This window comes from Micropterus salmoides, unplaced genomic scaffold, assembly GCF_014851395.1.
Source record: "Micropterus salmoides isolate LMB-PRFRI ecotype aquatic unplaced genomic scaffold, ASM1485139v1 Ms_hic_scaffold_6, whole genome shotgun sequence".
Classification (NCBI taxonomy): Eukaryota; Metazoa; Chordata; class Actinopteri; order Centrarchiformes; family Centrarchidae; genus Micropterus; species Micropterus salmoides.
In genome coordinates this window covers 4,673,768-4,698,099 of record NW_024044348.1, presented here as the reverse complement: position 1 = coordinate 4,698,099, position 24,332 = coordinate 4,673,768, and the positions used below count along the sequence as shown (strand labels likewise).

Sequence of the window (24,332 nt, the reverse complement as noted above, 5' to 3'; positions counted from 1 at the left end):
CGTCTGACTGCTACAGATATTTTGTCTGATCGTCAAAAGTAGAGCTGCAACTGAAGATTATTTTCATTCTGATTAATCATTTATGGATTCATATGCAGATCGTTTTCTTTCATCATATTTGTTAGGAAAATGCCCTGTAATAGGCCTTTTGCAATATTGTCTGACATTTCAACAACTAAACAATCAGTGGATTACTTGAAGAAATAATTGAGAGATTAATGGATAATGAAAATAATCATTAGTTGCAGCCCTGTTTTGTGCAGGGCATAAAACTCCCAAACGTGAGCCTCTTTAGGGCTGAAACTAATGATTATTGATTAGGATTAAATTATTAAATTAGTCTATAAAATGTAAGGAAATAGTGAAAAAAAATGCCCATTATATTATCCCAGAGCTCAAGGCAACGTCGTGAACTGTCTACTTGTCCGATTGTCCAAAGATAAATTCAGTTTACAAATATATTAAGAGAAAAGCAACAAATGTTCACATCTGTGAAGCTGAAACTGGGAAAAAAATTATGTTTGTGATGAAAAAAAGTGTCCCTAAAAAAAAAAAAAGATGTATTATCTAAATAAATCTTAATTGTTAAATGAAAGGATGCAAAGTGAATTTCAGTGTAAATTGTCATCATAATATAGTTCAATTTTATTTGTATAGCGCCAAATCACAACAACAGTTATCTCTGAGCGCTTTTCATAAAAGAGCAGGTCTAGACCGTACTCTATGATATTTACAGAAGCCCAACAATTCCCACCGAGAGCAGCACTAGGCGACAGAGGCAAGGAAAAACTTCCTTTTAAGAGGCAGAAACCTCGAGCAGAACCATGGCTCAGGGTGGGCGGCCATCTGCCTCGACCGGTTGGGGGTGAAGGATGGAGAGAGCGATTGATACAATTATTAATTAATCATCTCTAAATTAAAATTCTGCTGCTTTGGTTGAAAAAGAAAGTTAATAGTAGATTTTATTGTAATTATAAAAGTATGAAATATTAACAGCAGGTATTGTTTAGTGCTAAACAATTAATCGCAACATTGAGGGAATTGAAAATCAAAAATTACAATTCCCACTAAAGTTGCGAAGTCTGTCAAAATACTTTTAGTATGATGTTTTAGGAGAATATTGGAAATGCCCCAGATCTAAGTACTAAGATAGTATATGTCAGAAGATGATATTTGTCAGCAGTACTTTAAATGTCACGGCAGGTTCTTTGGAGTTCATTCATGTGTCACAATAGTTTCTCTGTCCTCAGAGGACATTGTTGTCTTACAACATGAAGTCCAAGAACCTGTTTGTTATTGGACACTTCGGTAGAGCCATATGAAAGGCAGTTGTACGGGTGTTTAAAATACATTTCTTACCTGCACCAGACTGATCAAGGACTTTTCAAATTAAAGTATTAAACATTACTGTTCTGTTGTGATGAAGATCCCAGTGGTGGAGGAAGTATTCTGATACTTTATTTAAGTGAAAGTACTCTAGTACTCTGTTCCTGGATTAAAAATGTTAACTTAAGTAAAAGTATGTAACCAGGAAAATATACTTGCAGTATTAGATTATTATTCCTCATGCATTAATGAAAAAGTTTTACTGCTGTAGTCGTTGAGATGGAGTTCATTTTGAACTATTTTGTATCAGACTGCAACTAATATTAAGTATTTATCAGATTCTTTTCTCCTTTAATGGATTGTTTGGTTGCACTTTTTACTCCCCCGTCTTCATTTAATCCCTTCAAGATACAATTTACTTTGCATATTCAGCTTTTAGTATTCTTTAAACCAAATAAAATTTCAAATTAATGTTTGATCTTCAAATGTGGTGATTTTGGTTTAGACCATTTGGACTTGTGAATGTAATATTTTCCAGATAAAATAAAGGATTCAAACAATATAATGTATTTTTTCCGCAAATTAATAGTTAAACCAGTCAACATCTAAAGGAAAGATGGTAAATCTAACCAAAATAATTTGGGATCAAATATATTGTTATATTGTTAAACCTATATTACACGAAGAGAGTTGTGTGTTTATATATATTGTTTTTCCGTTGAAGATAGTTGTGAGGTGGAAAAAAATTTTGCTTGTAGATGAGAAACTATGACAAGAAAGCCAGGCCATTTAATATTGATTTATTGAAATCTTTATTTCGAACATGCAAGAGAAAGTATAAAAAAATAACACAATGTTTAAAAAAATAGGAGAAAAAACAACAACAGATGAGCAGCAAAAGTACCCTTCTTTCCTGTGTTAACATGCTTCTATCACACTTACATTCCTTCAATTAACATTATTATTATGTTTTATATATATATAAAATATATATGTATATATTTATGCACACAATATTAGAGTGACCACTGACAAGTATTTATTTATCTAACCTCAATTATGTACTTATTCAAACAGCAAAAAATACAATAAAAAAGACAAACAAACAAAAAAATCATAAACAAAGGAGCACTCCTACTTTTACTACAGTGCTTCTCGATACCTCTTGAAAATAATTTCTTTGTACATTTATTGATTACCTCACATTTATTCAGGTCAACCCAAAGATAAATTCAGTTTCAGAGAAAAGTCCTCTGTGGAAAAATGTTGGCGTTTTTGCTTAAAATATTTTCCCTAAAAATACATTTAAGACATTTTAAACATGATTAATTGTCAATATAAATCTTAATTTTGAAATGAAAGAATTCAAAGTAAATTTCAGTGTAAGCTGGCAAAAGTTGTACCATAAAATAGTTGCGGACTGTAATTTTCTGTCTATTGATTGATTGATTGATTAATTATTCATCTCTACATTAAAATACCATTGCTTTGGTTGATAAAGGAATCAAACAGTAGATTGAATTGTAAATATTATAAAAGTATAATATTTTATGAGTATGTATAGGTTAGGGCTAAACAATTAATCAAAACATTATTGAGAGAAAATGAAATGCAAAAATTACCATTACCATGTCCCTTTTCAAATAAATAGTTAAACCAGTCAACTTCTTAAAGAAATAATTTAAATCTAACCTAAATAATTTGGTACAAATACAAATACAATCAAATAATATGTCGTTGCTAAACCAATATTACATGAAGAGACGTGTGTGTTTACATTAAAAAGTCCTAGTTTTTCCATATAAGATAGTTGTGAGGTGTAAAAAATTGTGCTTGTAGATGAGAAACCATGACAAGAAAGCCTGACGATATAATATCGATTTATTGATTATTCACCAGCAGTTATTCAGGTCACCGAGCCTCCTGATTTACTTCCGGGTGATGTTTACCGCAGAAGGGAAGACCGTCCTGGGTCTGCTAACGAACCGCTGCTCGATGTACCACCACCGCCCGTTTCACAGAATTAATAATTCGCCGATACAGCAGATATTAGACACATAATTGATAACATAACATCGTTTCCCGGAGAGCAACGCCCCGCTGGTGCTAACGAGCTAACGTTCATGTCGGACGGACTTCCTCTGAGCTCGGATATTTCTACGACGAGGTTAGCCGGCTAACTTTAGCCCCGTTATTGATTTAACATTTCACATCTGTCGACACTGAACAATATTTGTGTTTTTAGTGTAAAAATGTTTTGTGTACTAAAACACGTAAGTTTACGATATATATGAGTCTCTATTCCTGCATTTATGTTTAAATTGTATGATTTTATGTTTGGCTAATTAAGCTAGGTCACCGTAACTAGCTAGCTGGCTAGTGACATGAAATAATCGTAAACGGTGTTTAAGCCTCGCAGATTTGTTTAAATGTTGAGATAACTCTGCGGTTACAAGCGAGATTATTGATAACTTGTTTATCATCTACGTGTGGGTTGTAGATAATTTATCTAGCCGATGAAAAAGGCCCCGGGGAGCCCGTGTCGTGACACACTAAGTTTCAGGTCTATAATAAAATTAATAGGTTTTACATATCTGAAAGTTGGATTTTAAACATAGTTTAGAGTATTTATGTTTATCTGGTCCAGGTTTGACACACAGAGAACTGTGGGATTTGTGCTACACCTGGTCTGTTGTGGTCTGGATGGAGAAGAAAACTGTGAAATTGTCTCTTCACAAGTAAAATGAATTTAGCACAAATCTGGAACTGGGTTATGTTTTTATGTTAATATTGTCCAGGTTTGACAAGTGTAAACCTGGTCTAATGTGGTGCACAAAGAGATTTTACTAATCTGAAACCGGGTTATGTTTCTGTGTTAATCCAGTCCACGTTCGACAAGTGTAAACCCGGTCTAATGTGGTGCACAAAGAGATTTTACTCATCTGAAACGGGGTTATGTTTCTGTGTTAATCCAGTCCACGTTTGACAAGTGTAAACCTGGTCTAATGTGGTGCACAAAGAGATTTTACTCATCTGAAACGGGGTTATGTTTCTGTGTTAATCCAGTCCACGTTTGACAAGTGTAAACCCGGTCTAATGTGGTGCACAAAGAGATTTTCTAATCTGAAACCGGGTTATGTTTCTGTGTTAATCCAGTCCACGTTTGACAAGTGTAAACCCGGTGTGGTCCACATCGTTATTAAACGATCTTTAGATAATTCATGTTAATCTGATCCAGGTGTGACATGTCTAAGTACAATGTTTTTTGGATTTTATTTTACTTTTTTTCACGGTTTCTCAGATAGAAAATAGAATAAAGTTGTCACAAAATTGAAGTCTAGTTTGTTTTTAAGTTAGTCCAGTTTGGTCTGGATGGTGAAAAGGGAGAGCTATTGCCCTTTTCTAAAATCTGATTTGGGGATTATGATAAACTGTCGGCAGGTTTAGAGAAGCTGGTTCTGACAGGGACACAATATCTGACCCCGGGACATACCCATCACAAACTGGGAGTTTGTTCTGTTACAAGTGATGTTTAAACGTCTCCATGTTTATCTAGTTTATTTTTGACAAGTTTAAGTACAGTGCTTTTTCAGGTTGATCTGGTCTAATGGTGAAAAGTCAGTGAAACCTCTCTTTCTCTAAAAATAAGATTAGTTTCATGAACGTGAAGTGGGTTTTAAAGAGTCTGTAGAGTCTGCACATTAGTCTAGTCCAGGTTTAAGAAACCTGTGATGTGGGCTAATGGAGAAAAAACCGTGAAATCACCATTTTCTTTCACAAAACAGTGTGACAGCAGAGATTAGTTCATTTAATTGGTCAGTTTACAGGAAATCAACTGTTTTGATAATTAATAGTTTTAGTAATTTTTAAAAAAAGTAAAAATACCAAACATACTGCACATTTTGCTAAAGAGTTTACCCTGCCTTGGTAAAGAAGATCTGGATCCTGTTCTTCAGTCACATGTCAGCTGTGTCTTGTAAAGTGAGTTTGATTTATGACAACTTTTTGCTGCAAACAGCTATAATAGGTCAAAATTGCAAGTTGCACTGAATTCACGAGGATTTGTTGAATTTGTTTCATTATTGCGAGCACGACGTAGCAGATTTGCAGGAGTAGCGCTGCAATGATGAGCTGATTTTAGCTTCTTAAATGTAAATATTTTCTGGTTTCTTTCGTCCTCTGTGACAGTAAACTGAATATATTGGGGTTGTGGACAAAACAAAGATTTGAGGACGTCCTTATTCCCCAATTACTGACATTTTATAGGCCAAACAACTAATCGATTAATTGAGAAAAAGATCAAATAATCGTTAGTTGCAGCAATACATCGGAAGCCAACTTCATCTTGGTTGTTATTGCATCCTTTAATCTGCATTTCTGTCCTCTGTCTCCGTCTGTTTTCCCCTGTCGTCCTGTAGCTGGCGGGTCTTCATCCCATCCTGCCTAACATCCTGCTCAGGGGCTTCACACATTCAGTCATCGTAGCTCTGTCCGTCTGCACAGCAGCTGCGTCAGACCGGCCTGACGCCTTTCATCAGAGGCTGCAAGTAGCCAGAGCCCATGGTAAGCACAGCACACGGATCTTAGAGCCACAAATTCTGGAGAGTCGGTGCGCTGCCATCCAGTATCGAGCAAAGAAGTATTTAGAGGGAGGTGAAGGTCCTCGACACAGGGCAGCAGAGCTAGCGATGCCCGGATCCACGCCGGCAAGCAGCAAGGCTCGGGTGTACACCGATGTCAACACACAGAAGAACAGAGAGTACTGGGACTATGACGCACATGTGCCAAACTGGAGGTAAACCTTAGTGTTTTACACTCACATGGCTCATATTTCTCTGCAGCATTAATCTGTTAAAGCACAAAACGGTACCATACTTGATCATTCTGGACTCAAAATGTTACAAAGCATACAACAATGAATAAAACATCTATCATCTAGAAGTGAGTTTATCATTGTGTACGTTCATCGCTGAATTTAATAATTATTTTAAAATGTAATTTTGAAAGATGAATGACTCAGAATGTATGAGTCATTTCCTCAAGATTAAAAAAATGTGTAATTTATGCAGAATTAGGAAGAATATAAATGAATTATTAATTTATTGCACATACTTTATTACAGTAAATATAAAAAAAGAAGTACAGAGTCTAACTTTCTAGCTCGCACAAGGCAAAGTGATGATTGTCCTTTGTTGCATGAGTTTATTTTTTCCTGCTCTGCTTCAGTACAACAAATGTGTCTTTTGAATTTAACAACACTTGGGAAAAAATAAAAAAATCTGCTAAAATACAGCATGCTGCAGACTGGATATCTATTTTTGTAACGTACAATTTTACAGCAATCATACAATAATAATAATCTTGGTAATTTAGCAATCACAGTGTTTTACGAGTCTCATGATGGTCAAGATGTTTGTTGGCACGTGTTTTTGTTAGAAAATTTTAATTTATTATTGAAGTAATTTATTAAACAAAAATATCAAACAGTGATTTGTTCCAGCTACTCTACTGTGATTTGCTGTTTTTCTCATTTTTATATGTAATGATTTTGTCTGTTAACCACAGACTTGTGTAAAAGAAGTGGATGTAGCCAACGTCGTCATGACGTCAGGCATTGGTTTGTCGACTACTTTTCTGAAGCCTCGAGTTTGGCATTTTGGCTGTTCCCATCTTGTTTTTTGGAACCAGATGTGACCATGTTTGAATGAGAGGGTGGCGCTAGCTAGCTTGGTTAGCAAGGTGCATCCGTAATTCACTTTAACTGTTGTTTTTATCTAGCGAAAAACAGGCTGAACGAGCCAATTTACAGTTTAAACTTTCATAAAGTGTGAAAACACACTGTGAAAGGGTCAAAGCTTTGAGATGAGAAAAAGACATTCACGAAGTAGCTCCGCCCTAAAGCCTCCCCTGCTTTCTGGTCTATTTTCCTCTAAATTGCACTATAATTTACTAAATGAACATCATGCTGTGTTGAAGAAGACTTGAAATTAGCTGTTTTGAACATAAACATATTAGCAAAGTGTTTAGTGAGGTAATAAATCAGCTGAGAAGTAACCTCATTTTATCAAAGACTCCAAAACAATCGCCCCCTGCTGGCCTTTAGAAAGAATGCAGGTTTTAGGCACTTGAGCAGTGGCTTCACTATTCAGACCCGGAGGTTCCCGCTTGGTGTTAAGGTGATGGACGGACAAAATGAACCATGCTGGATGATAGGAGGCTGTGATCGGCGTTTTGATACTATCTTCTGGTAGTTTACCAACTTAGTAATTAATGAATTAATTAAAGTAATAATTGAGCAATTAAAAAAAAAATGAAAATAATCATTAATTGCAGCCCTATTACTTTATGTGTAAGCTAACAATTCAGCAACAGGATCTTTAGAAGCTGATGTCTTCAGATATCTTGTGTTGTCCGATCATCAGTCCAAAACCTAAAGATAATAACTATTACATAAAGAGAAAAGCAGCAAATCATCTGGTTTTTTTTTTTGACAAGATGTGACTGTTTTTTTGTTTCATAAATGTCTTAAATGCAAAGTGAATTATCAAAATTGTTATTGATTGATAGACGTGTGTGTGTGTGTGTGTGTGTCATCATGATCAGTGTGTCTAAAGTTGATTTCCTTTTGTTTAATTACTCCTAATTGTTTTCACTCTTTCTCAGCAATCAAGACAACTATCAGTTGGTGCGTAAATTGGGTAGAGGGAAGTACAGTGAAGTATTTGAGGCCATAAATGTGACCAACAATGAGAAAGTGGTGGTGAAAATCCTCAAGGTGAGCCGCATACTTCTTTTGTTGCTTTGTTCCTTTGTCATGTGAGCTTTTCTCCACCTGACGTCTGCTGTTATCAGTGGACGTCTCCGCTTCCCGACTAACTTTTTGCATTGCTTGCACTGTTGCCCCTTACATTTTTCACAGCACCTTTAGCGCTATAACAGTATATTCTCACCTTCCCCATACACATTCATAGTAAATGGTCGTAAACAGGAACACCTACAGGTAAATGTTAATTGAATCGCAGCACAAACAAAAAAAATGACCAAAACTTCGTTATTGTCAAACAAAACTTACAAAGTGCTGATATTTAAATTGCTTGACAAACTGTAAACCGCAAAAACTGGAAGCTCCAAAATGCTCCGAGCTTTGAAGCCAGTTTTACTTGAGGCCAAACAAGCCGCTGTAAAAACGGTGGATACTTTCTGTTGATCCGTTCAGTCGATAACATTTGAAAAGTCTAGAAGAGCCAAAGAATTATTATTTTAACCCCATTTCAAGTTAAAGCAGGGCTAAACAGTAAGTTAGCCGCCAAGTCAACACAGTGGAACATAGAAACCTGTTCTCAAATTGGTCACACTGGAGCCCTGCTCACGGAGATGATCTACAGATGTAAAGTCTGTGTTGAGAAGTGGTTGAAGTGGATGCGTTAACTCTGTTATTAGGTTTCGCGCCAAGATTATCTCAGCAGATGTCTCCGCCGGTCAAGTCCCACACAGTTTTAGAAAAGTTATAGTTGTCTTTCAAATAATTTGATTAGGCCACTTGAGTGCAAGAAAGTTTCAAAGCATTTTTAGTCACCTTTTTTGAACCATGGTGTCTCTGCCGGTATCTGACAATAACTGTCTTGCCAGTTTATTAGTTCCACGTAGTTTAGATTAATGCAGGCTAATCCACCAGCACTGCAATAAATCCTACTTTCATGAAGGTGATAATGTTTGAGAAATGTTTTGATTTTTGTGTTTTGTTATGCTGAAAAGTGTGTGTAGGCATCAGAAGATTGATTCTCCCTGCAGTATCGTATCACATTTCTCTGTTTATTTTAGTTATACTGAATGTGTGACCACTCCTTTTCTTTCGCAGCCCGTCAAGAAGAAGAAGATCAAACGTGAAATTAAAATTCTTGAAAACCTGCGAGGGGGAACCAACATCATCCGCCTCGTCGACACGGTCAAAGACCCGGTGGTGAGTTAGATTCCTGCCGTCACTTTGCTGCACCTCGGCACGCCAGCAGCGGTAATCCAGCCATGCGTGTAACTCTGTGTGTGTCCATGCAGTGATAATGATCTTCACCTACCTGCTGTTCTCCTCAGTTAAGCCTTGTGTTGTCCTCTCTTTGCAGTCCAGAACACCAGCGCTTGTCTTTGAGTGCATCAATAACACAGATTTTAAGGTACTTAAGTTTGGCCGACATCATACATGCTGAACTACCAGCACAGTTGCCATCCATGCAAAGTCATTGATATCCATTATTAATAACACGCATAACACTCAAGTTAATGTTGTACATGTGTTGTGCTGGTTTTTTGTAAACATTTTATTTTATATGTGGATGTTTTCATGCTGTGCCACAGGAGCTTTACCAGAAGCTGACAGACTATGATATCCGTTACTACATGTATGAGCTGCTCAAGGTAAAAACTACTTCTTCACGTCACCACTAATTTATGTCAAGTTATTTTTTATTTTTTTAATATGATTATTCGCCACAACGTTACGGTGCCAGACCTACTGTGAACGTGACAATTAAATGTGTAGGGCGTGATTGTTTTGAGGCGTTGACAGGAAGCAGAGTGATGTGTGATAGACAGGAAATCTTCCCACACGTCCTGGAAAACGATCAATTTCTCATAATTTCTGTGCATATCTTTTAACATTTATCCTTTAAAACATACTGGTCGTTATTTAATAGCTACTAGTAATTATTTATTAGTTAATAATAACTTTTCCCATTTTACTTACTAGTACTTAATTACTTAGTTACTAATCACTAACTGCACGTTTTTGCCATTGAAATAAATGAGTCTCTGCAGTTCAGATAACGCCTATTCATTAGCGCTTATTTTTTATTCACCAGTAACTATTCCATTAGTTAACAGTTAAAATCTTACTATCAACAAGCCATTTTACTAGTCATTAATGAAAGACCAGTAACTATTCAATTAGTTACCAGTAGCTAGTATCTAATCAATTGTTACTAGTAAAACAGGAATAGATACTAGCTAATTGAATAGTTACTAGTAAGTTATAAGGAATAAATGTTAGAAGAGCTTGCCATACTATGCGTGATTTCACAGATAAGTTATAGCCATAGACTGCACGTCTTTAAAATCAGACTTCCACAGAGAGGAACATGTTAGTGTATAGATTTTTTTCCTTCGCATCAGTGTTATTTGAAAAGGGATGGGGATCATTAATTTTTATTGATATTGACGCCATTATTGAGACTGCTTAACGTTTGAGTCTTTATCGAAACCACTATCGATATTTTACTATTATTTGGTGACGGTTATTTGGTAAGACCAGAGCCAGCGGGGCATGAGGTAGGCCTGCACGGTATGAGGGGAAATATTCAATGTGCGATAACATTGTTATATATTGAGATGACACATGACTTGCGTGTGCATATTAGCTGCCTGGTTGTTTTTTAATTAATTATGGGATTAGACTTTAATATTTTAAATACAAATAAATGTTGTTTCTAGAGCAGTCACTATATATAAACTCAATATCTACAATATCCCTACAATTGAACATCTTTCAGTTTTGGACTTTGGGGGGGAAAAAGGAATTTAAAGATCAAATAAAAAAAAAACAATCAATGGATTAATCGAAAATGTAATCTGTGGACGTTGTTTCCTCGTTGGCTGCGTGAGTCCTGACATGTCAGTCCAGAACAGACGATGGTTACAGACCGGTTGCAGTGTTGAACATGTCTCTGTCTCCTCCTTTAAGGCTCTGGACTACTGTCACAGTATGGGGATCATGCACAGGGACGTGAAGCCCCACAATGTGATGATCGACCACCAGCTGAGAAAGGTACTGCTGGTGACCTCATCAAGTGTTTCCCATCACATGAATCAGGAATTACACCCTACGATAAAGATTAAGAATTGTGCCTTAATCAAGATTTGAGCTCAGAACCCACAAAATGCCAAATAACCGTAACATAATGAAGAGAGCCTAAGCCCCTCCTCATCCAGTGGACCTTATTTCAGAAAAAGTATATACAGCAGTCAACAGCAAGAGACAACAAATTTTATACGTCCTGTCTGAACTGTGCCCTGAATTACACACATGATATATATCAACTGAAAAATATAACTTTGTCTGTCAAGTTATGGTCCCAGTTTGTCGTAAAACAGTAAAGTAACATTTCTTTTTGTGTGAAACCGCTGAGTGAACTACATCTCATATGTCACCAACATGTTAGCGCTGTAATCCTAAGCTAACGTGCTTTGCTTGCTTGCTACTAGATGGGTAACTTAGCTATGTTCCACCATAGACAGTATATTACTGGACGAAGCCACCCCGCGGGTTTGAATGGAGAGCAGTGAAGCCAGTTTTGGTCCTGTGAAATACTACTACAGGGCTACTTCCTGTCTACTGCACATGATCGCGCAGCATAACTGTGGTTTAATGACATAGAACAGCAGAAACACAGTAATTCTGGTAGCTGCGCCAACAAAAAGTCTCTTGGCTCAGTGTGTTTGTCTGACTCGGATCGTCACTGTTTAATCAAGCTTCATCAAGCTGGTTTTATTATTGTCTCTTGGGTATTATTGTCTTTACACTTGTTAAAGCACTTTGTAACTTGTTTTTGAAAAGTGCTCTACAAATAAAGATTATTATAATCAGCCCACCTACGAATAGGGCTGGGTATCGAGTTCAGTACTTTCTAGGCACCGACCGAATTGCCTCAATACCATCGAGTATCAAAAAATGTCTTGTTATGTCAATGAGCCAATAAGCATGCAGCGTGCTTGATGTGCCCAAATCTAAAAGTGAGTGTAATTGGCTGTGGTGATGTAAACACTAGTTCACGCCGGTTACGCACAGAGACTTGGCTCATGGATGTAAAAGACGTGGAGAAGATCAAAAGTGTGGCTACATTGCACCAGGCTTAATGCAACAGCATGCGATGCAATATTTGCGACCTAAGATAATTGCTGCCAAGAGCGGCGACATGACAATCCTGGTGAAGCCCTTGACTGTGCATGGAATAAACTTAAGAGCAGAAAGTTGCTCCGTCTTTGACTGAAACAAGACAAGAGTCATCGTCATGTTTAAGTTGACATTTACAAGAAATATATTACTGCTACTGTGTAAAGGGAATACTGGGGAATATGGGAAGCTTTGGCTAATGCACAGTATTTAACAAAGAAAGTCTCTCCCGACTTTTTAACTAATAGCATAATTATAAGAGCAGCGAGGAGTAGAGTTTTTCTAAACATACGACGTTGCTTAACGCCAATCTCCCTCTACGAGACCAAGCATCACTGGCAGCAGCGGCCGCAGTTTCTTTCTGTAAGTTTCACGTTGCTGTGCTGCTTCAGCAGATGCTTCAATAGATTAGATGTAGAAAGTTTTCGTGACTGAAAGCTTGTTGTTGGTCGCACAAAGTTTACAGCGGACGACAATGTTCTTTGCATCACAATAAGGACGCATTCATGGCAGTACTTTGAGCTGTCGAAAGAACGCCTCCCTCCCTCGTTCTCAATTCTTCCTTCAGCAATTTGGCTCGTACTTGAGATTTTAACGACAAACGGCGACTTGCAGAATTATCAAAATTGGATGAACAGTTCTCGACATAATCGAAATACAGACACACGCACAGATTCCTGCCTTTATTAGAGCGATCAGCTGGTTTCAGTTCATCAACTTCTCAGACAATCCATGATAATGAAGTAATGATTAAAAGAAATCTTCAGCTTCCTGAGAACTAAGTCTTCGTTATCTTTGTGTAACGTATGTCGTAAATCACACATGCATGACGGTAATGCACATGTTTAAACGTGCTAATTCTCCTTTTAAGTGATAACAAATGTTCTAGGTGTTAATCCAGACAGATTAATGAGTATTTCTCTCCTGTGTCACAGCTGCGTCTTATAGATTGGGGTTTGGCAGAATTTTACCATCCCGCTCAGGAATACAACGTCAGGGTGGCCTCCCGTTATTTCAAAGGCCCTGAGCTGCTCGTGGACTATCAGGTATTTATTTGGTTGGACCTCTGTTGAGGATTTGTTATAGCACAGTCGTCTTTTAACTAGTTTTTGATCGTGTGATTTACTCTTTGTTCCCAGATGTATGACTATAGTTTGGACATGTGGAGTCTAGGCTGCATGTTGGCCAGCATGATCTTTCTGAAGGAACCGTTTTTTCATGGCCAGGACAACTACGACCAGGTAAAGCGCCAGATAAAGATCCTGCAAAAACTTGTAATGCCACGTCCTGCTGAAATCAGGAACATACAGATTGGGACAGATTTATTTTCCTGGACCCCGTTATACATTGGAAGCACGATAAAGATCATAGGCAGTATGTAACTGATGTATTAAATGTGCACGTGTCTTGTTTCCAGCTGGTCCGCATTGCTAAGGTTCTCGGCACCGATGAGCTCTTCGGCTACCTGCACAAATATCACATAGAACTGGACACTCGCTTCAAAGACCTGCTGGGACAGTGAGTATCTGCAGAGGAAGGTCAAGTGATATCAGTTTTGTTCTGAATTGATTATTCAAAGTTAACAGTTAATCAGCAGAAACTCATTCAGATGCACTCAGAACACCTGAAACTGAGATGTGCTGTCCGACTGAAGAGATGTTAATGATTCAGGAACAACAGAACTTTCTGTTGAGTTGCACGTTTTGTTTGAGCCATGAGGAACCTGTTGTTAAACGCTGCGTAACAAACTGACTTCATCAAGCTGGTTAACTGGTACAAGGTTGTATAACAAAACTAAAGTTTGTTGTCCCTTCAGAACTTAACTGTAAAATATGGTAAGAAATAAAGTACAAAGTCATTTATATATTGGCCTACATGTTTACACCCAGAACTTTCTGCCGTGCATTTTTTTAAATTTGCGTCTTGGGAGAATGTAAACAGCAGTAACAAAATAATAAAAAGCTTTCATCTTCACATTAAAAACTCTGACGTTTAGGGAAACAGAGTCCATCTTGACTGTGTTTGAGGACCAAGCATCATCGATGTAAGTCCACCTCCTCTCATCTTGTTGGAGTCTTGCGCTGAAAGCTCAGAACATGGCCCACCCGCCGAGTGCTTGATGGTGCAGGTTTCTGTAACGATGTTGGCACAACAGTTTCTGATTTCCGTTGCTTTGTCCAGACCCGACCTTCAGGAGCCACCTTAAGTCGAAGCTGGGCCAACGTGTCTCCTATCCAGAGTGATCACGGCACCGTCATGATAGGCTATCTGGTCCGGTTGATCTGGCGGGTGGATCGTCTTAGGTCCGCTGCTCTTTGATCCAAAACCATGTCTTCGTTTTCCAATGACTGTATTTTTGTCTGAGGTAAACAAAAGTGTAGTGAAGTTTGAAGGAGCTGCCGGCTGCTGCTTCTACACGCACAAGCTCGAACCTCCGGGCCCGAAAAGTGAAGCCAATGCTGATGTGACTTATACCTGAATTCCTTGTAACGGCCAGCAGTGGGCGACTCCACTGGAGTCTGAGATAACGAGGCACATGCAGAAGAGTGTGTCACACACACCTTTTCTGTTTTTTTAAATCCCACACTTTTTGCGGTTATGTAATCGCACATGACGACGTTGCGATTAGATTAATTGCGCAGCCCTAATTGTCAAATGTTAGTTCTCTAATCTCGATCAAGCGGCAGCTGGGAAGCTGTGTCTGAAAGTGGAACCATGCAGACGGAACTTAAACCTGCATTGTCTCTAACGGGGCGAGTCTGCTGGTTGCAAAAAAAAAAGTCCGGTTCCATTAGAATTAGAGAGGCTACTTCTCAACTGATTAATTACCATTAATAAACACTTTCCTAATGGGTTTATGGTCTCAGTCGCTAGTTTCAAGTCTTCAACACAGCATGATGTTCATTTTGTAAATTATGGTCCCATCTAGAGGAAAATACACAATTTCACGTCACTACCACGACATGTCAATCAGGATGGAGGCGAATAGTATCTACTGCGCATGTAACGACTTGCGAGCTGTAAAACCAAAACGAGCTGAAAGATGCTAAATAGCTCTGAAGCACTGCGGAGTTTGTTGATAATTCTTGTGGGTTTGTCACTATCACCAACTCCTTCCACATTGCATAGTTGTTTGATCAATTGTTAATATAAAAATAAGGATTTGTACGTCTTTAAATCATAAATCTATTGTTTTGTTAAAACATGATGCTTATGTTAAATTTTAAATGTTTGTTTCGTAGAACAACATTTTATTTTGCTCAAAGTGGGGTATTGAAGAAATATTGTTTTGCAATTGGTACCAAAGATCAGATATGACTGTATTAGCATGTTTAATGAAAATACCCCTGAGCAACACCCAGCAGCTCTGTCACTAACTCTGTTTCACCGAGGGAAGATGTTTTTTTACCATGTTTTTTCTTTTAGCATTTTAACTCACAGGTGTAAATGATGACAGTAATGACGGCTGAATTCCATTTAGCTATTTCAGTTTCAGGGTCCTGGGGTTGTGTATGTTGACTCATGGCTTACTGGGACACTTGCATACAACACCTGGGCTTTTTCTTATTGCTTTAGTAAATTGTCTGTGATGTTATGTGCCGGAATTCATGAGCAGCTGATTGCAGGAATATTATTCTCGTGTCCAAACTGGATTCACTGTCAGATCGTCACCATGCTCGTATAATTCACATTAAAGAAGGGTAAGTGTTCAGGGCAGTCACATTAAATGTTTTGTCGTTTGTATCCAGGCAAGCACGGAAGCGTTGGGAGCAATTCATCCAGTCAGAGAACCAGCACCTGGTGAGTCCGGAGGCTCTGGACCTGCTGGACAAGCTGCTGCGCTACGACCACCAGCAGAGGCTGACGGCAGTTGAGGCCATGCAGCACCCATACTTCTGTTAGTACCACCTGCCCACTGCCTGCCTGTCACAAGCACTGCGAACATGGAAAGCTAACAGCAATGAGGACTAACTTAATAAATTGTGTGAAATGCTCCATGAATAGTGAAAGCAAAAAGTTAAACTGTGTTTTCTTACTACTGCAACCAGTTTATTACAGATTATTGTGTAATCAGTGGCCAATTTATACTCCCAATAATAACATACGGCGTCAAATTCACGCTGTAGCCTGACGTGCAGCCCTCAAAAAATTTAATATCCTCCTAGCCCCCCAGGAAGGGCTCCGTGCTTTGAAGCCAGTTTTACTAGTGACAAAACAAGCGGTTGTAAAATGGTGGATACTTTCTTTTGAGCGTCACAAACCCTCACAAAATGACTTGTTTCACTATCAGAACTTGAACCATTCAGTCGATAACATTTGGAAAGAATAGAAGAGCTGCACTATTATTATTTTTCCTAACCCGTTCAAGTTAGCAGAGGGCTAAACCTGAAGGTAGGGCTAAACCTGAAGGTAGTCGGCAAGTCAACCCAATGGAACGAAGAAACCCCATCTCCAGCTAGCGTGTTGTCCTGTAATTGGAGTGTGACACAGACACCAATGCAAGTATAAATGCAAGGATACGCCGTAGGTATCAGTGCAGTCTGAACGCAGGAGTATAAATCTTAAAAAAAAGCATCCATAAATTGTAGCAGGTTTTACCATTTTGGCTGCCAAGGTAATGATTTTCTAAACATTTTGTTTTATAGGTGTGAATTTTAGTAAATTAACTTGAACATTCTTGGTATGAAAGGAAAAGCACCTCATTGAACTGATATGTGTCAGAGTGTCTGTAAGGAATCACCTTTCAGTAGTGTTGTTGTCAAGACCGCCCAAGCTGAGACCAAGTCAAGACCAAGACCAGAGTTTATCAAGACTGAGACAAGACCAAGACTTTTAGGGGCTGAGAGCAGTCGAGACCAAGACCAAGGGAGGGCGAGACTGAGTCAAGACCAAGACCAGTTCCCCACATTATATGACACACAATAAAAATGTGGAACGAGATCACAGGTGCTTCTCAGATTGATCAGAAAGATCCACATACAAACACTAAGAGCTGAAATCAACGTAAGCATCTTTGTTTAACGCTCCTTTTGCATGCTGACCATCGCGGGGACAGTCATTAACGGTAACAACACATTTTTAATTAGGGTTATTGGTTGAATTTGAAGCAATACGTTTTATATCCAATCAAAGTTCAGACGATAACAAATAAATCAGACAATGCAAAAGCAATTTATTGACATTCCCAAATTTATGGTCTTGACTGGTCTTGAAATAAAATCCTGAGTCCTTAATGTCTGAGGCAGAGTACAAATGCGGTCGAGTCCGAGACGAGACCAAGACCGGTCTCGAGTACTACAACACTACCTTTCAGTATTGACAACGTGACATGTAGATTTAAATGAGATGCGATTAAAGCCTGGTGCACGCTGGACGCTTTTCAAATCTTAACCACATTCAAAAACATGGGATACCACAGAAATGACAGATTTTTTTTATATTGTAATCTTAAGAACACACACAGCGACAATTCAGTAAAGACGCATGACCACACACTCAGCTGTCCCGGGGATTTTGGGATCTTACAGAAACTTAAGATAATAATCAACACTGAAGACATAAACAAACACGGAGGTAGTCTGTCGATGTCGGCTGGTTGACTTTGTTTGTGCTGTATTTTGTACAGAAAAACTGGAAAGGGGAATAAAACTGTGGATGAACTTGAGGCTGAGAAAAGGGAATCAGCAGGTTTAAACATTTTATAGAAAAAGCAGATACACAAACACGCTGGAGACTCTTCCCGATCAGCTCGCTCTCCTTGGCTGTTTATATTTATGATTTAATGTGGCCCAATTATCCCCTAGTGTGCCGTCAGCATAATACTGTCATACTGGACCGCCCTCACAAGCTAGATTATTATAACCAACACCTTTGTTATGAAAAGTGCTGCATAAATAGAAAACTTTGAAAACACACACTTGAATTAAAAATAGTTGTTTCATTACCAGGACAAGACATTCCTGAATATGTTTTTATATATTATTTAATCACCCGAGACCTCGAGTTTGTCAGATTAAGTGTGTCTTTTGTCCCTCAGATCCTGTGGTGAAGGAACACGCCAATACAGACGGCACAAAGGCCATAAGCAGCTCCAATGCAACATGATAACCAGAGAGCAGGTAATATAGACACAGCATGCACCTTTATATTTATTTATTTATTTATATAGATAATTTTTCAAGCAAAAATGCCAAACTCAAGTCTCTCGTTCCATCTTAAATGTGAGGATTTGCTGTTACACTCAGTTGATTAGGTACATCTAGCTAAAACTAAGGCTACATCCAGACTACTACGTTTTTGTTTGTGAAAAAACATGATCACCGTACACACAGCGTTGTAAACAGGAAACAGATTGTCAACTTTGAAGTTGCAGAAGATTATGCAAAAGAAGAAAGTACTACTAGAGACGAACGAAGAACCACACCAGAGATTTTTGTGCATGAACCGACAACAAGGTGGAACTGTTACAGAAAGTAACACAGGAGCAGTGGCAGCTTCTTTCAAATCTCTCAGGGGGGGGCAATTGTTGCGATGATGGAAAGATGACCAGTTCAATGGTTTTAGTCTGCTATAAGACACAATTGTTCTTAGGCTACATACTGTACAGTATTTGTGAAAAGCTACATCCTGACGTTCATTGTCAATGTCTACGATGAATGAACAGTCCAGAGTGAAGATCAACAGATCTACTTTAGCAATAATGGAAAAAAGAATGACTCTCACAATCATCTGATTTTAGCTGTGCCAAACTTTTATTTAGGCACAACAAAATAATAAATTGCCGTGGCACTGGGCTGATAATGTGCAATCTTGCATTGAGGCTAAGGGACCTGTCTCAGTAACAGGCTGCATAATGTCACATATACTGTATATGAAGGTGGGTGAAACATAGCTATTCTTAAATGTTTAATTGGGTACAGATGAACCTAGTATTTATTTTCATTCTTTACATTAGACAAGACTAAAAAGATAAGCAGAGAGTTGTAAAAAAAATCTTGAATGTTCTCCACTTGTTATCCTGTAGTTACACAGTAATATTAGAAGTGTGGGCTGTATTAAAAGTATCCAGTGTTCTCCAGTGCTCTATAATCACACAGTAACAACGAGCTATGTGCTGTTCTCCCATTCTCACTCTGTATTTACACATAAACATCAAGGCGTGTATGGGAACTATAAAAGGTATTTTTATTCTATTGTTTTTGGTTTATTTTCTGTGTTGCTTTCCTACTTCACCTTCTTCTTCATTTTATCTCCTCTGACCAAGATGCCAGTGATGGTCACATCATGCTACTTTCTCTTACTTCTGTGGTTTCTGGCAGAAAAAACAAAAACACATAAAATAATTTTGACTGGTTAAGTAAAGTTAACTTTAAATTGATTCCACTTCCACACATAAAACCTGGCTTAATAACATCACATTTAACATAAGCATAAAATTCATCTTAATAATCCAAATTTTTTATTTTTTATTTTTTTTATTACAGTTATTAGCTTAGCCTATGGCATTTTACACAGCATAAATTAGCCTAGTGGCTAGCTGACTTTTCCTCTCCTCATAGCTTAACAAATTACATGCATTATTTACACTGGGTCTTACTCAGCGCTGGTAAAAGCACTGCATCTCCCAACACGACACCACGGTTGAATTTTCAGCCTGAGTGTTCTTTTTGTTGAAACAGCAGCTGATAGTAGTGAGAGCAACAAGCTGTTGGACTGCTGGCGTTTTCAGGTGGCAGAAGCGTAGCTCTGCTGCTTGGCACATGTAATCATTACGTCAACATGTAAGTGCCTCCCCCCCGGAACCCAGAAAGATTGCATTGCAGTGCCCGCAGTTCGAAAAACCAGACTGAAATCGCCCCAAAAGAGGCGGGAATCCGATATTCAGAGTTCAAACTGAGGCAAACTGCCTCTCAGAAACAGTCACAGCTAACTAACAGTGTGGTAGAAAGCCTCATTAGCGTTGTGTTTTTTCCTAGCATGACTGATAAGAAGATCAGGAAACCAAATGTGAGCGTCTGCGTCAGCTTTTTCAATGTCCTCCATTTCCTGTGTCCTGTCCGCACTAAAACGCTACTCTGGAGTTTTTAAAATGAAAACGGGGTCAGCAGCGTTTTCAAACTTGTCCGTTTTAGTCTGGACGGAAGGTGCAAACTAGGGATGAACCGATACTTCAGTACCAAGTCGTTCTGATAACATGCAGGTGCTTCTTTTGCTAGATACCAAAGGTACCAAGATCACACGATAGCGACAAGTGCAGCTGCAGCAGCTCCGCCTCAACACGTCGAAAAGAGATGGAAACCGGGTGATTTCTCACAGTTAGAGAGCTGATTTTTATTTAGGCAGATGTTTCACAATGTAGATCAACTCAAAACCTCCAAAGATGACGACGCAGTTTGCAGCTCTAAGAACTGAATGTCTGTCCAACGTACCCGTTACTGTAGACGGAGTCGGGGACCATCTCAAAAGTGCAATACGATCCATTTTAATCAATAACTTTTTTGATTTTCAACATAAAAATCTCAGACAACTGCCAATATTGATTGAACCACCCTTAAACATTTCACAACTATGAGATTATAAAGAAATGTTCGTGTAAATGAAATAATTATTTTATTAATTAACTCTGCACAGTGTCGGGTTGTAAATTCAACATTCATTTATAAATATATTGACACCAGACCACGTCTCATCTGTCCTGGACATCCCCTCTCAACTTCCCAGCTGTTAGTTATCGTTTGTAATGTTTTTTACCGTGGTATCAAATTGGTATCGAATCATGGAAGTTCACTGGTATCTGTATCAACTTATAAATTTATGGTATCGTGACATCCCCTAGTGCAAACGTAGGAAACGTGCTGCGTTTAAATGTAGTAGTGTGGATGTAGCAGTAACAGTCCTTTAATAAATCCTCCCTTCATGAAGCTCATAACGTTCATTCAAATTTGTTAGAGGTGTTGATTCCACTGTTTGACGTAGGAGGCTTCAGTTTGTGCTGCTGTTCAGTTGTATTGATTGTTATTTATGTGCATTTGTGTTCATGAGGATTAAGTAAATAACAGAAGCGATCAATCATAAAGTCTAGCAGATGAGTCAGTATTTGACTTGTGATTGTTCCGTTTTCGTCCAATCAGGAAGAATCTTTGTTACCTCAACTTGTGACCTTTTCGTGGCAGAAACCTCTGCCTCCACACCAACAGCCATACTGGAGCAAGATGTCAACTTTGCAGCATACACAAACACGCACGGATTAAACTTCTCCCAACAAAGCCCGGGGAATCTGCGCTGCTTGGTCCGTGTCACAAAAAATCAGATCTGAAATCAGATCTGACTCTCCACCTCCTCCTCTTCCTCTTCCTCCTCCTGCCTACCAACACTCCTCTCAACCTGTTTTTAAAAAAGTGACTGTTGTTGGATCAGTATCAAGCCGGTGTTGTGCTGTAAAGACGTCATTACGATGCTGTGGTGACCAGAGATTCAGTTCCAGGTTTTAGCACTGAGTGGCATGGAGGCTCTTTTCTGCTATGGATAGAACAAAAGCTATATTGAAAGAGAATAAACCGTTTTTATTTAAAGATGTGTTGGACTTTTATTGCCTCAGGAGCAACCAGGTGAAACAGTGGTGGAATGAAGTGGTCGACCGATAAGGGTTTTTTCAGTGTCCGATGCCGATATTTAGAAAGCAGGACGGCCGATAGACAATGTCAAAACAAAGAAAAGTCATGTATAATTTCATTATTCCATGCAGAGTACAACTTACATGTCACAGCCAGAAACATGTTGGTTTAGATGTAAGCTTTATTAATGAATAAAATAGAAACACATTGGCTTCTGCTGTGGCTTTCAGATCATGGCTGGTGTTTAAGGGAGAGCGGGCTGCAGTTTGTCAGAAGTGTATTATTCTCTACAGCACTGGTTCCCAAACGTTTTCTGCTCAAGACCCAAACGAGACATCTGGTGTCTCCTTGGGACCCAAATTTACAAAAATACATCTACAAACTAAGATAAAGGGCCAAACAAACCATGTATCCCCTCCCATCATCACAAACATCTCTTTACATGACCTGAATTTAATGACAAGTATGTGGCCTGTTGAAGATTTCAACCAGCTGATCTATAGTCTAGGCTCAGTTTTTTTTGAAAGTACCATTCTGAGGTAATTTACCTTGGCGACCCAGTTAAAATGGGCCTTAGTTTGGGAAACATGGCTCTACAGTATAACCATAAGTAAGTCTTTACATCTATAACCTATGTGTCACGTTGTAACACGCGGCTAGTGTGGCACACCTAAATATGAAATTAAAATCACACTAGTTACTCTCCAGGCAGTCAGTGGACATAAAGTTGTTACTGTGATATAGAGACAGGGCTCAGTTTAAACATTTCGTATGAAAGATAAATGTGTTAAAGATTAAAACTCACCACTCTGAAACTCTTGCTCCAGTCTAGGTTGTGATGCTGGTTCGGGATCAGACTCGGACTCAAACATGTACGGCTGAACCGCAGCCGGGGTTACAAGCTGAAGCGGCTTTGTTTTGGAGTAGAAGTGAGATGCAGTAGCTAAACTGAGCGTTAAAAACGCAGGGTGAAGAGAGATGCTGCAGCAATGTGCAGTATGACAAAAATTATGGTGTTTTGTGAAAATTAAACCATGTAAACCTGTTGTGGTACAACTCCTAAATAAAATAATGAACCTGAAAATTTGCATAATATGACGTCTTTAAGGTAAATGAATGTAAGAGAATGTATTTTTATTTGGTTAATCCATCCATCCAGTTTATGAGGCTTATTTAGGTCCAGGTTGATTTAATTGATTATATCATTAGAAATTATTTTTATACACTGCTGGTATAAATACAGATAACAATTTTATATAATAATAAATCATACTCGTGATACAGGTTTTACATTCTGTGGTATTAAAATGTGTAACTGAAACCTCCAGAAAACCTGTAATCCTTAACCTTTTTTCCCCCAGAATAAAAGTAGTTTGTCCTTCAGATTTAATCATGAAATACATTTAATCTTGAAATATTAAACACCAACTTGTGTTTAGGTCTGTTTAAAATAAAAAAAATCCACAAAGTCATAAGCATCTGCTTGTTTCCCACTTCTTCTGCACCAAGATGGGAAAAATTACATTCTGTATAAAGGTTTTAGGTTGCATTTGTGTTTACACGAGTGTTTCGCAGGCTCCAGTACGCCAGATCAGTGTTGTGCCCCGATCCTGGCCTTACTAAACGGATTGGTAATCCGCCATGACTTAACTGATAAATATGAAACACTGTTCTTTTGTCAAGGTCATTATAAAGTTCAGTGTTTCTGCTACCAGTCATATATAGATTTTAAGTGTTTGGGGCAAAAACACGGGTATAGAGCTCAACAGTGAGGCTCCTGAAGTAAAATTCCCATTAATCTGTTTTGGGATTTTGATTATGCGCCATGATTCTTTAACCGTCCGATGTAGACAACACAAAATACAATATATCCACAATCTAAACACTATGAGTAGGATTCAATTCAAGGAGAAGCGTGCCAACTTATCATTAGCTTGGAAGTCCTTGGAAAAGGTATCATTCGTAATGTTAAATAATTATGTACACAGCCTTTTTTTTCCTCAGAATCAAATATTTTATGGTCATGACTAGTATCGTAGTTTGTTGGATTGGTTCAGAGCTTAAAACTCTTTGTAACTCGCCTGCCTTTGGTGTGAGACACCCGGGTTCAATCCTCCCCACTGACACTTAACCCCAAGCAGCTCCAGAGGCGTGCGACCTCTGACATAATTAGCAATTTAAGTCGCTTTGGATAAAAGCATCAGCTAAGTGAATAAATTTAATGTAAGGGGTTTTGGAAAAGTCAATTGATTCAATAAATGGGGAATTTAATTCCAGAACTGGAGCTGTGAAAAGAGTGTGCGTACACTTTTGCGCTCTGTTGGCTTGTATCTGTAGATACTCAGACTTGAGGTATTGGTATCGGGAAAGAAAAAGTACTCAGCCTCGGTCAGTGTCAACATTACGATAATTTCTGCTTAATTATCTTACCTGGCCCATTGAACCATTTACAA

General features: G+C 38.4%; 1 protein-coding gene across 1 annotated transcript; it reads left to right on the top strand.

The window, feature by feature from the left end:
* The first annotated feature begins 3,263 nt into the window (after positions 1-3,263).
* LOC119889891 (casein kinase II subunit alpha'-like) lies at positions 3,264-21,837 on the top strand. The gene is made up of 13 exons (XM_038700804.1): positions 3,264-3,493; positions 5,745-6,121; positions 7,990-8,101; positions 9,185-9,286; positions 9,444-9,494; positions 9,676-9,735; positions 11,057-11,140; positions 13,201-13,311; positions 13,405-13,506; positions 13,683-13,783; positions 16,015-16,163; positions 18,303-18,384; positions 21,397-21,837. Exons 2-12 carry the CDS (start codon positions 6,015-6,017, stop codon positions 18,368-18,370), a joined length of 1,047 nt encoding a protein of 348 aa, XP_038556732.1. The 5' UTR covers positions 3,264-3,493; positions 5,745-6,014; the 3' UTR covers positions 18,371-18,384; positions 21,397-21,837.
* Positions 21,838-24,332: the final 2,495 nt, after the last annotated feature.

Coding starts and splice junctions, on each gene's coding strand:
- LOC119889891 (XM_038700804.1), top strand. CDS start 6,015: ATGCCCGGATCCACGCCGGCAAGCAGCAAGGCTCGGGTGTACACCGAT. Junction 11,141..13,200: donor TCGACCACCAGCTGAGAAAG/GTACTGCTGGTG, acceptor CCTGTGTCACAG/CTGCGTCTTATAGATTGGGG. Junction 13,784..16,014: donor TTCAAAGACCTGCTGGGACA/GTGAGTATCTGC, acceptor GTTTGTATCCAG/GCAAGCACGGAAGCGTTGGG.